Source organism: Salmo trutta, chromosome 15 (genome assembly GCF_901001165.1).
Source record: "Salmo trutta chromosome 15, fSalTru1.1, whole genome shotgun sequence".
In the NCBI taxonomy this organism is placed as follows: Eukaryota; Metazoa; Chordata; class Actinopteri; order Salmoniformes; family Salmonidae; genus Salmo; species Salmo trutta.
This window is the reverse complement of record NC_042971.1, coordinates 52,653,925-52,665,930: the sequence shown is the minus strand read 5'-3', so window position 1 is coordinate 52,665,930 and position 12,006 is coordinate 52,653,925. Positions and strand designations below refer to the sequence as shown.

Genomic DNA, 12,006 nt, shown 5'->3' with positions numbered 1-12,006 from the left:
GGTTGTAGAGGTTGGGGGTCTGTAACTGTGTCAGTGAGTACGGTTACATGCACACAATAATGCGATTATTGTGGATAATCAGATTAGTATAATAGTTTGATTTAACCGTTTTTCATGCTTTGCAAGAAGAAGGATTTCCTTAGTAATCCTGTTTACACGGACACATCTGAATTCAGGCTACCTGATGGCACTCTGATAAATGCAGAAAATCTCCATCAAAAGAAACGTTCTACCACAGCAACCGTGTTCCTTTTGGGAAACATATCTGGTTCTGAGTTGGGACAATTAAAGTTGTTCTGAACTCACTTCACTCACGGTGAAGAGGGAGACTCACTCTGCACATGCACAGATCAAACACACCGCTGGAACGCCCATTAATAGTTTCAAAGATTGCTTTACACCGATTAAGATAAGCAGAGTAAGATGTTTACATGACTATTGCATAATCTGCCTAGGTGCCATAATCAGTTTAAAATGGAATTATTACTGTGCATCTAAACGTACTCAGTGGTGCTCAGGGCTTAGAGACAGTAGAGGTTGTAGAGGTCTGTAACTGTGTCAGTAGGCTAAGATCCTGGGCCAGGGAAACACCAGGCCACTGTCCTTAGTCTCCCTCAATCCCTCCCTCCCTCACTTCCTCACTCATTCACATCAGAGATGAACAATGCAGAAGGACAGAGACAGAGAGTACACAGTGGCAGAATACCTGACCACTGTGACTGACCCAAAATTAAGGAAAGCTTTGACTATGTACAGACTCAGTGAGCATAGCCTTGCTATTGAGAAAGGCAGCTGATGGCAGACCTAGCTCTCAAGAGAAGACAGGCTATGTGCACACTGCCCACAAAATGAGGTGGAAACTGAGCTGCACTTCCTAACCTCCTGCCCAATGTATGACCATTTTAGAGAGACATATTTCCCTCAGATTACACAGACACACAAAGAATTTGAAAACAAATCCAATTTTGATAAACTCTACTGGGTGAAATACCACAGTGTGCATCACAGCAGCAAGATTTGTGACCTGTTGTCACAAGAAAAGGGCAACCAGTGAAGAACAAACACCATTGTAATTACAACCCATATTTATGTTTATTTATTTTCCCTTTTGTACTTTAACCATTTGCACATCGTTACAGCACTGTATATATATACATAAGACATTTGTAATGTCTCTATTCTTTTGGAACTTCTGTGAGTGTAATGTTTACTGTTCATTTTTATTGTTTATTTCACTTTTGTTTATTATCTACTTCACTTGCTTTGGCAATGTTAACATATGTTTCCCATGCCAATAAAGCCCCTTGAATTGAATTGAATTGAGAGGGAGAACCAGGGCACTGTCCTCATTCTCCTTGGCTCAGAGCAGAGAAAGGTAATGCACTAACACACTGTATAAACAAGATTAACACTGCAGGGAGAGGGAGAGAGAGGTCAGAGAAGGAGAGAGAGAGAGACGGCAGTGAAGAAGAAAGACAGAGAGTGAGAAAGAGAGAGAGTCCTTAAGACCTTTAAGACCTTGTCTGTGTTTCCAGTTACACTGAAATAGCCTGGGAGAGAATGTCTTACCAGAGAGGAGCTGACTCACACTACCTATCTATCACCCCACACACCATCGGCCTTCACCACTTGCAAGTGTGTGTGTGTGTGTGTGTGTGTGTGTGTGTGTGTGTGTATGTGTGTGTGTGTGTGTGTGTGTGTGTGTGTGTGTGTGTGTGTGTGTGTGTGTGTGTGTGTGTGTGTGTGTGTGTGTTTGACACAGAAAGCTGTGATCTTTGGGTGACACGACTGCTATACCAATGTCTAGGACAGTAGCATAATAGTCTTTCCTAGGAAACCACTTATTTTCTCTCTCTTATCTCCTTTCTTCTCCTTATCGCTCCCGCTTCTCTTTCTCTACCCCATACCCAATTCTTCCCTCCCACACATCACTACTTCCTCTCTATCCTTCTCTACCTTTCTCACCACCACCAACGCTTTCCCCTTTGTCCCCCTCCACTTCCCCTCCCTCTCCTACCATCTCTCCCCCCTTCCCTCTAGTTGGCAGGGCCTCTCCATTACAGGCCTGGTGACAAATGGTTGACAGTCGTGTTCCTTTGAAGCCGCCCCTCATCCCCCTCACCACCCACCCTCAACCCAGACAGGAGCGCGTCATCAGCCTCCCCCCATAGCCCCCTGTCCTAAAGCCCCCTGAGCTGATCTCAACTTGGGCCCCCTGTGTAGCCCAGGACCTGGTCGGTGGCCCCCAGCTCTGAAAGGCTCCAGTCAGCAGACAGTAATGACACATGACAGCCTCCTATTCTTTCCTTTTAGACCTCAGACCATCCAGTGACAATGGCCGCCGTAATCTGTGTTAAAACTGTCTCACTGTCGTCCGTCTAACCTGACCGCGGCGTGGCGAGTCACACTGGGACTAGGGTCAGTGCTATGTGGAATCCTTGGGACATCCCTACCCTAAACTCTAAAGGCTGGTTTACAGTCCGTCTATCATGAACAGTCTATTGTCGTCTGACATCAAACTTGTCGTTATTTATTTTATTTTATTTAACCTTTATTTAACTAGGCAAGTTATGAGAAAGTATAAACACTTAACGACAGTCTTTGTATGACATCAGCAGCCTAGGTGTCACGTCCTGGCCAGTATAAGGGTTAATTGGTATTGTAGTTTGGTCAGGACGTGGCAGAGGGTATTTGTTTTATGTGGTTCGGGGTGGTGGTTTTTCTAAAAAGGGCATTTGATTTATGTATTCCGGGGTTTTTGTGCACTGTTCCTTGTTTATGTAATTCTATGTTTAGTCTAGGTAATCTATTTCTATATTGAGTTAATTGGGGTGGACTTCCAATTGAAGGCAGCTGTTTGGTGTTGCCTTTGATTGGAAGTCCTATATTAGTTGGGTGTGTTTGTCTGTGTATTTGTGGGAGATTGTTTCGTGTTTAGCATGTGTGAGCCTAACAGGACTGGCAGTAATTCGTAAGTTCGTTTTGTTATTTTTGTATGTTCACTTTGAGTCTATTAAATGTTCAAAATGAACTATCACAACTCTGCTGCATATTGGTCATCTTTTTCCGACGATGATTTCGCTATATCGTCAAACGACGAGGAAACTAACTAAAATACATTTTCTAAACAATGTTTTTGTTTGTTGCTAGCTAGTTAGCTACCAAGTTGGCTAGCTATTTAAAATAATGACCGGAGTATAACTGACAACATCTTAACTTAAGCAATTTTTTTTATGATTTATTACAGGAAAATAAACCCACAACAACAATTATTTATAAGGTAGTGGCGAGCTTACAGAAAATAGCGTACTGCCACAGTGTGACAAAATTAAAGCAGGCCATTTTATCAGAGAATTTTGGAACTCCTACATCATCTTGTCACAGGAGAATTTGGCCTGGTTGCTGTGGCAGTCCGGCAACCACAACAACGGATGTTGCGACAGTCAGAGACTGAAGGCCAGTTTATACTTGGTGTAACGACATGTCAACATCCGCTGTCGTGGTTACCGGAATGCCACAGCAACCAGGCCAAATTCTCCTGTGACAAGATGATTCAGAAGTTCTAAAATGGAAAAAAATTTGAGGCCCCACCATGTAAAAAAAAAAGTGCGGTAATCGACCAATGTTTAGTTTTTTAATTGGGTCTATGACAGTATATTACAAATCAGTCTGACAACATTTTTGACAGTATTTTAATCTGAAATGACTGAAACGTATCAAAAAGATATTGGGTTCAGAAGATCATCAGGCAATAATGTTGTATTTTTTATTTAACTAGGCAAGTCAGTTTAGAAAAAAATCTTATTTTCAATGACGGCCTAGGAACAGTGGGTTAACTGCCTTGTTCAGGGGCAGAACAACAAATTTTTACCTTGTCAGCTTGGGATCTAGCAACCATTCGGTTACTAGTCCAACGCTCTAACCACTAGGCTACCTGCCGCCCAATGATCTTCTGTGTAGAAAATAACATAATCATTGAGGGAAACAGTGAGTATGTACATGTTCCTGATGGAGCCATAATATTTTGTGGCTTAAACCATTCAAAAGATAGCGCCACATTTGTAGGAAGGAAACCAAAACCGCTCTGTTGATTACAACCACATCTAGCAGTTACTGACATAACCCCGGTTCTATGAACCAAGCACACCTTTTCTCTCGTGACCCAATTTTCAAATCCGGCGACCCTACATCGGGTTGCGACCCGTAGTTTAGGAAACCCTGGTGTAGACTATAAGAGACAACTAGTGTGTAGACAATGAGACTGCTAGTATAGACTTACCCCTTTCTCAATGCTTCCCGTTTGACACAGGGTCCCCTCAGCAGCAGGGATACTGTTGGTGACACAGCGGTTGCTTTTGCTAAGGCACCAGAGCTCTCTACACACTTCCTAGGAAAGAAGGCAAAAGCAAGTTGGTCAGAATAAAGCAATTCACTGCAGAGAGTGTATTATAAGCAGAACAATTGCCATAGATACAGCTATTGAAGTGAATTAGAGATCTACTCCAAAATGTAGTGTGACTTCCCCTCCTCATCTCCTGTCCTTTATCTGCACTGAGGTGAAAGAGCTGAACAGAAGGTGACGAGCATATCCCTGGCTGTAGGCAGCCGCCATATTGGCAGACCTGGGTCAAATATAGGTTGCACAGTTTGGAGTCACTTTGGACTATTCCATAGGCTCCATTTCACCAGGCAAACTAACTCAAGCTTAGCTGAAATATGTGGAAGTAGTAGACATATGTATTTGACCCAGGTCTGATGGAGTAGCTATATATTTGACCCAGATCTGATGGAGTAGCTGTATATTTGACCCAGATCTGATGGAGTAGCTATATATTTGACCCAGGTCTGATGGAGTAGCTATATATTTGACCCAGATCTGATGGAGGAGCTATATATTTGACCCAGATCTGATGGAGTAGCTATATATTTGACCCAGGTCTGATGGAGTAGCTATATATTTGACCCAGGTCTGATGGAGTAGCTATATATTTGACCCAGATCTGATGGAGTAGCTATATATTTGACCCTGGTCTGATGGAGTAGCTATATATTTGACCCAGGTCTGAGGGAGTAGCTGTATATTTGACCCAGGTCTGATGGAGTAGCTGTATATTTGACCCTGGTCTGATGGAGTAGCTATATATTTGACCCAGGTCTGATGGAGTAGCTGTATATTTGACCCTGGTCTGATGGAGTAGCTATATATTTGACCCAGGTCTGATGGAGTAGCTGTATATTTGACCCAGGTCTGATGGAGTAGCTGTATATTTGACCCAGGTCTGATGGATTGAGTCCAGTTTATGTTGAGAGTCAATATCCCAAATGTCACGTTCTGACCAGTAAAGGGGTTATTTGTTATTGTAGTTTGGTCAGGGGGTGTTTGTTTTATGTGGTTTGGGGTTTGTTGGGTTATGTTATTATGTAAGAGGGGTGTTTGTTTAGAGTGTTTCGGGGTTTGTTGGGCTATGTTCTATGTTAGTATATTTCTATGTTTATCTAGTATGTCTAGTTCTATGTTTAGTTAATGAAGTTGACCTTCAATTGGAAGCAGCTGCTCCTAGTTGCTTCTAATTGAAGGTCCTATTTAAGAGAGGTGTTTTTCTGTGGGATTTTGTGGGTAGTTGTCTACTGTTTAGTGTCTGAGCACCTGATAGGACTGTTAGTGTCGTTTGTTTGTTTTGTATACGTGATTTGTTTGTTTTTCCTTCTTCACATTAAAAAGAAGATGAGTATACACGTTCCCGCTGCGTTTTGGTCTGATCCTTACGACACCCGTTACACCAAAGGTCAACCCATTCTACTAATGTCCCTCAGTGTTGAGGGATCTGGAGCAACACTAACACCTCCATACCTCAACAGAAACCGGCTAACGTCAGTTCACAGAAACCACTGTTAACCAGTTATAGGAAATCACTCTGGCACAACAGAGAGCATATCAAACTGAGAGCTGCAGAAGAGGCTGAAAGGTCAGAAGCTAAACCAGGTCTTAATGAACATGTGTCCCTGGTCTGGTCTGGTCTGGTCTGGGGGATTTACACTATCTAGCTAACAGAGAGGAAGTTAACCCTAACCCTTTTCCTAACCTTAACCTCACTCTCTATTTACCTGCTACGTTCATTCTCCTAACCTGCTGCATAAGTTCTTCTAACGTACTATGAAAAAGTCCATTCCGGTCGTAGCTGTAGTCCACCTAGATAGAACCCCTGGTGACTTCAACATTCTGAGAGTGTCAGTTAGAAATGACCATTCAATTGACCCTTCGCTAAGTCCCGTCCCTGAGTCCGACACCTTGGACACACTCACGATCACAAGCCATTGAGGGCTATGGCAAAAACTGAGTTCTTTAAAAAAAAAAATGTTTAAATGGCTAAATAATTTAACAGAGCACCAGAAGTACTTGCTACTGTGATTCCTGAAATGCAAAACCTGCTGATGGAGTATTTTTTGTATCTGAAATGATTATTTTGTTACATTGTTTGCTAGCTCAGCTGGTTAGCTCGCTCTCAGTCTCATTGATCACCAAACATTGCTAACGCTAGCTAGCTAGCCACTTAATATAACCTGTTTCTCAAAATGTATGTTAGCTAGCTAAGTTAGCAATGCTATGAATACAACTACCATCTGCTGTCGACATCATGATACATACAATTTGAGAGCACTAGTTAGCTCCAAAATAGGTTATAGCTTTGACTGCATGCCAACAGTGAATTCAGAGGCATTCAGTGGCTAGCTACACTACCAATATAATTTGACCAGGTTCCCGTGAAGCAATGGTAATAACAGTCCGTCACAAAATACTCAAGAGTTTCCTGATTAGCAAAGGGAAGTCTATGTTTAATTTCATTGTGTATTAAAAATACAGTTTGAGATCATTGTGAGGGGATTTCGCCAGTGGTTGAATGGGGAATTGGGCTTCCTTGGAAAATGTTGTCCGAGGTTGCAACAGGGCTTAGTGAAGGGTCAATTAAATAAGTTCTGTGAGTCCAAAAATGTTTCAACAAATATTTCTCAGCTTCTTTTATACCATTCCACAGGAACAAGCATTGAAACACGTCACCAAACCGCTGCTATGCTGTCCGGTCCTTTCAGTAGGCGCAACAGTCCAACCTATCCACTGGGCTTTCTGTCCCCATTAGAACCTGGGTTGGGAACGGAGAGAGTTCTACTTCCAGGATAGAAACATAATGGGCCCCACAATCATTATGTGTAAGAGTGACTGTTAAGTGCTACTGCGCCTCTCTACCCCCACCATATCTTTTAGTTGTTCTCTTTAGTCTTTAGTGGCACTAAAGCAGGCTCTGCTCTGCTTTATGTGTTGTACAGAGTAACTTTCTCCCAGATAAGAGAGGTCAGCTTTCCTACACTCTTAGAAAAAAGGGTTCCAAAAGGGTTATTCGGCTGTCCCCATAGGATAACTATTTTTGGTTCCAGGTAGAATCCTTTTTGGTTCCAGGTAGAACTACCCAAAAGGGTTCTAAAACGGGTTATTCAAAGGGCCCCCCTATGGGGACAGAACTAAATAGCACCTTTTCTTCTAAAAGTGTAACATCAACTCTGAAAGCAAACTAGAAATCCAGTCATAGATATTTTACTTGTTTCTATGGTTACATGGGTTTGATCAGCGAACTCTTAATTAAAGACAACTCTGTACTAGACATCTGGCTGACTGATTGAAACAGATCTGATTCCACATCAGAATCCAGAGTCCTAGCATATAAAAGACTACATTCTGGAAACAGCCCGGCACAGAGCAGCACAGAGCAGCACAGAGCAGCACAGCTGAGCCAGGCTCTGGAGGAATGCTTTACTTTCATAAATGTCTGTCTTTCATGCTGATCTAAAACCACAATTAAGAGCTTAAGAGACAAAATGACAGGGTTTAATTTGGGGCCTGTGGTAATCTGCTGTCAGATATTTCTTTCAATGAAACAAAATAAACTCTCTTGATCTCGGCTAATGGTAGACTCTTTTTCTGTCCTTATTGGTTCATTAATTCTTTGTGGCTTTCATTCAACATCTCCTGTTTCTGTGGCTTGGTTTAGTTCTCCCTCTGCTCCTGTCTCTTTATTTACCTTGGGCTGTTATTCTACAAGGTGGTGGGAGGGGGGGTAATCATTAGCATTCCATGGAACTGTGGTTGTGTGTGTGTGTGTGTGTGTGTGTGTGTGTGTAAAAACCTCCCTCATCAGACCTGTGATGAGATGCTAATAAAACAATGATGTCTCCTTCTGGTGATATGAAGATAACACCCTTAACCCTGATTGTGATAATAACACCCTGATTGATAATAACACCCTGATTATGATAATAACACCCTGATTATGATGATAACACCCTGATTGTGATAATAAAACCCTGATTATGATAACACCCTGATTATGATAATAACACCCTGATTATGACGATAACACCCTGATTATGATAATAACACCCTGATTATGACAATAACACCCTGATTATGATAATAACACCCTGATTATGGTAATAACACCCTGATTATGGTAATAACACCCTGATTTTGACGATAACACCCTGATTATAATAATAACACCCTGATTATAATAATAACACCCTGATTATAATAATAACACCCTGATTATGATGATAACACCCTGATTATGATGATAACACCCTGATTATGATGATAACACCCTGATTATGATGATAACACCCTGATTATGATGATAACACCCTGATTATGATAATAACACCCTGATTATGATGATAACACCCTGATTATGATGATAACACCCTGATTATAATAATAACACCCTGATTATAATAATAACACCCTGATTATGATGATAACACCCTGATTATGATGATAACACCCTGATTATGATAATAACACCCTGATTATGATAATAAAACCCTGATTTTGACGATAACACCCTGATTGATAATAACACCCCGATTATGACGATAACACCCTGATTATGATGACAACACCCTGATTATGATGATAACACCCCTAACCATGATTATGATAATAACTCCCTAACCCTGATTATGATCCACTATTCCCTTAACAGCATGGTCCTCCGATGTAAGGGAGAGAGACTGTATGCATACTGTAGAGTCGGAGAGACGCAGGTTTCTTACCCCATATTTGCACTGTCGTGAAGAGGCTCCGTACTGGAAGCGACACTGCTCGTCTGCGTCGTACACCTGCCCCGGGGCCACTGTTGGGTACAGGAAGTCTCGTTTCAGAGGTTCATTGTCCAGACACGTCCCCCGACCTGAGCTGTCAAAAAAACAAACCTACAATAGGATTGTTTCTTACACACCACACCCACAGAGCCTATGGCGGTGGTTCCCAAACCTTCCTCCAGTACCCCCCAGACGTTCAAGGCTAGCTCTCATCCAGTAACCCCCAGCCGTTCAAGGCTAGCTCTCCTCCAGTACCCCAGTCGTTCAAGGCTAGCTCTCCTCCAGTACCCCCCCAGCCGTTCAAGGCTAGCTCTCCTCCAGTAACCCCCAGCCGTTCAAGGCTAGCTCTCCTCCAGTACCCCCCAGCCGTTCAAGGCTAGCTCTCCTCCAGTACCCTCCAGTCGTTCAAGGCTAGCTCTCCTCCAGTACCCCCCAGTCGTTCAAGGCTAGCTCTCCTCCAGTAACCCCCAGCTGTTCATGGCTAGCTCTCCTCCAGTAACCCCCAGCCGTTCAAGGCTAGCTCTCCTCCAGTAACCCCCAGCCGTTCAAGGCTAGCTCTCCTCCAGTAACCCCCAGCCGTTCAAGGCTAGCTCTCCTCCAGTACCCCCCAGCCGTTCAAGGCTAGCTCTCCTCCAGTACCCCCCAGCCGTTCAAGGCTAGCTCTCCTCCAGTACCCCCCAGCCGTTCAAGGCTAGCTCTCCTCCAGTACCCCCCAGCCGTTCAAGGCTAGCTCTCCTCCAGTACCCCCCCAGTCGTTCAAGGCTAGCTCTCCTCCAGTACCCCCCCAGCCGTTCAAGGCTAGCTCTCCTCCAGTAACCCCCAGCCGTTCAAGGCTAGCTCTCCTCCAGTACCCCCCAGCCGTTCAAGGCTAGCTCTCCTCCAGTACCCCCCAGTCGTTCAAGGCTAGCTCTCCTCCAGTACCCCCCAGTCGTTCAAGGCTAGCTCTCCTCCAGTAACCCCCAGCCGTTCATGGCTAGCTCTCCTCCAGTAACCCCCAGCCGTTCAAGGCTAGCTCTCCTCCAGTAACCCCCAGCCGTTCAAGGCTAGCTCTCCTCCAGTAACCCCCAGCCGTTCAAGGCTAGCTCTCCTCCAGTACCCCCCAGCCGTTCAAGGCTAGCTCTCCTCCAGTACCCCCCAGCCGTTCAAGGCTAGCTCTCCTCCAGTACCCCCCAGCCGTTCAAGGCTAGCTCTCCTCCAGTACCCCCCAGCCGTTCAAGGCTAGCTCTCCTCCAGTACCCCCCAGCCGTTCAAGGCTAGCTCTCCTCCAGTACCCCCCAGCCGTTCAAGGCTAGCTCTCCAGGTCTGTTCCAGGTCTACCACAACTTATTGGACTAATCAAGGGCTTGATGATTAGTTGACTAGTTGAATCAGGTGTGCTAGCGTTGGAATAGATCAAATAAGTGCAATGGCTCAGGGAGAGTTTTGGAAACACGGGGCTAAGTATAGACAGAAGCTACTAGCTACTAATATACATACTGCAGCCCTCCATGACCAGGAGAGAGGATCACTGGTTTAGCAACATAACATCAATCCTTTCTTTTACAGGCCACCTCTCACCCTATACTGTACACATTCTTTCACAATTTCACCACAATGACTTAAAATGACTTATGATGAAAATACAGTTTATAACAACCCTAGTCACACCTGTCTTGTATGGTTTCAATTGTGTGGCACTGCATCATTCATGTGTCAAAACAGAGGGGAACCGTTGTCTGCCTCTAACCTTATAGATAGAGTGAAGGGGGAGAAGTCTGCATCTATCCTTATAGATAGAGTGAAGTGGGAGAAGTCTGCATCTAACCTTATAGATAGAGTGAAGGAGGAGAAGTCTGCATCTATCCTTATAGATAGAGTGAAGGGGGAGAAGTCTGCCTCTAACCTTATAGATAGAGTGAAGGGGGAGAAGTCTGCATCTATCCTTATAGATAGAGTGAAGGGGGAGAAGTCTGCCTCTGACCTTATAGATAGAGTGAAGGGGGAGAAGTCTGCATCTATCCTTATAGATAGAGTGAAGGGGGAGAAGTCTGCCTCTAACCTTATAGATAGAGTGAAGGGGGAGAAGTCTGCATCTATCCTTATAGATAGAGTGAAGGGGAGAAGTCTGCCTCTAACCCAATAGATAGAGTGAAGGAGGAGAAGTCTGCATCTAACCTTATAGATAGAGTGAAGGGGAGAAGTCTGCCTCTAACCTTATAGATAGAGTGAAGGAGGAGAAGTCTGCATCTATCCTTATAGATAGAGTGAAGGGGGAGAAGTCTGCATCTATCCTTATAGATAGAGTGAAGGAGGAGAAGTCTGCATCTAACCTTATAGATAGAGTGAAGGGGAGAAGTCTGCCTCTAACCTTATAGATAGAGTGAAGTGGGAGAAGTCTGCCTCTATCCTTATAGATAGAGTGAAGGAGGAGAAGTCTGCATCTATCCTTATAGATAGAGTGAAGGAGGAGAAGTCTGCATCTAACCTTATAGATAGAGTGAAGGGGAGAAGTCTGCCTCTAACCTTATAGATAGAGTGAAAGAGGAGAAGTCTGCATCTAACCTTATAGATAGAGTGAAGGAGGAGAAGTCTGCATCTAACCTTATAGATAGAGTGAAGGAGGAGAAGTCTGCATCTATCCTTATAGATAGAGTGAAGTGGGAGAAGTCTGCCTCTAACCTTATAGATAGAGTGAAGGGGGAGAAGTCTGCCTCTAACCTTATAGATAGAGTGAAGGAGGAGAAGTCTGCCTCTAACCTTATAGATAGAGTGAAGGGGAGAAGTCTGCCTCTAACCTTATAGATAGAGTGAAGGAGGAGAAGTCTGCCTCTAACCTTATAGATAGAGTGAAGGGGGAGAAGTCTGCCTCTAACCTTA

General features: G+C 43.8%; 1 protein-coding gene across 2 annotated transcripts in view; it reads right to left on the bottom strand.

Annotated features, from left to right (window-relative positions):
* Positions 1 to 12,006, bottom strand: part of LOC115149323 (A disintegrin and metalloproteinase with thrombospondin motifs 6-like) — a 163,718-nt gene that overhangs the window by 75,003 nt on the left and 76,709 nt on the right. Inside the window, exons 11-12 of one of the 2 annotated variants that reach the window (XM_029692096.1) lie at positions 9,103 to 9,244; positions 4,280 to 4,387 (exon numbers count right to left, since the gene is read on the bottom strand). In XM_029692096.1, the coding sequence (XP_029547956.1) occupies positions 4,280 to 4,387; positions 9,103 to 9,244 (250 nt within the window). The remainder of the gene's footprint in view (positions 1 to 4,279; positions 4,388 to 9,102; positions 9,245 to 12,006) is intronic. The other variant, XM_029692097.1, reaches the window with a different exon arrangement.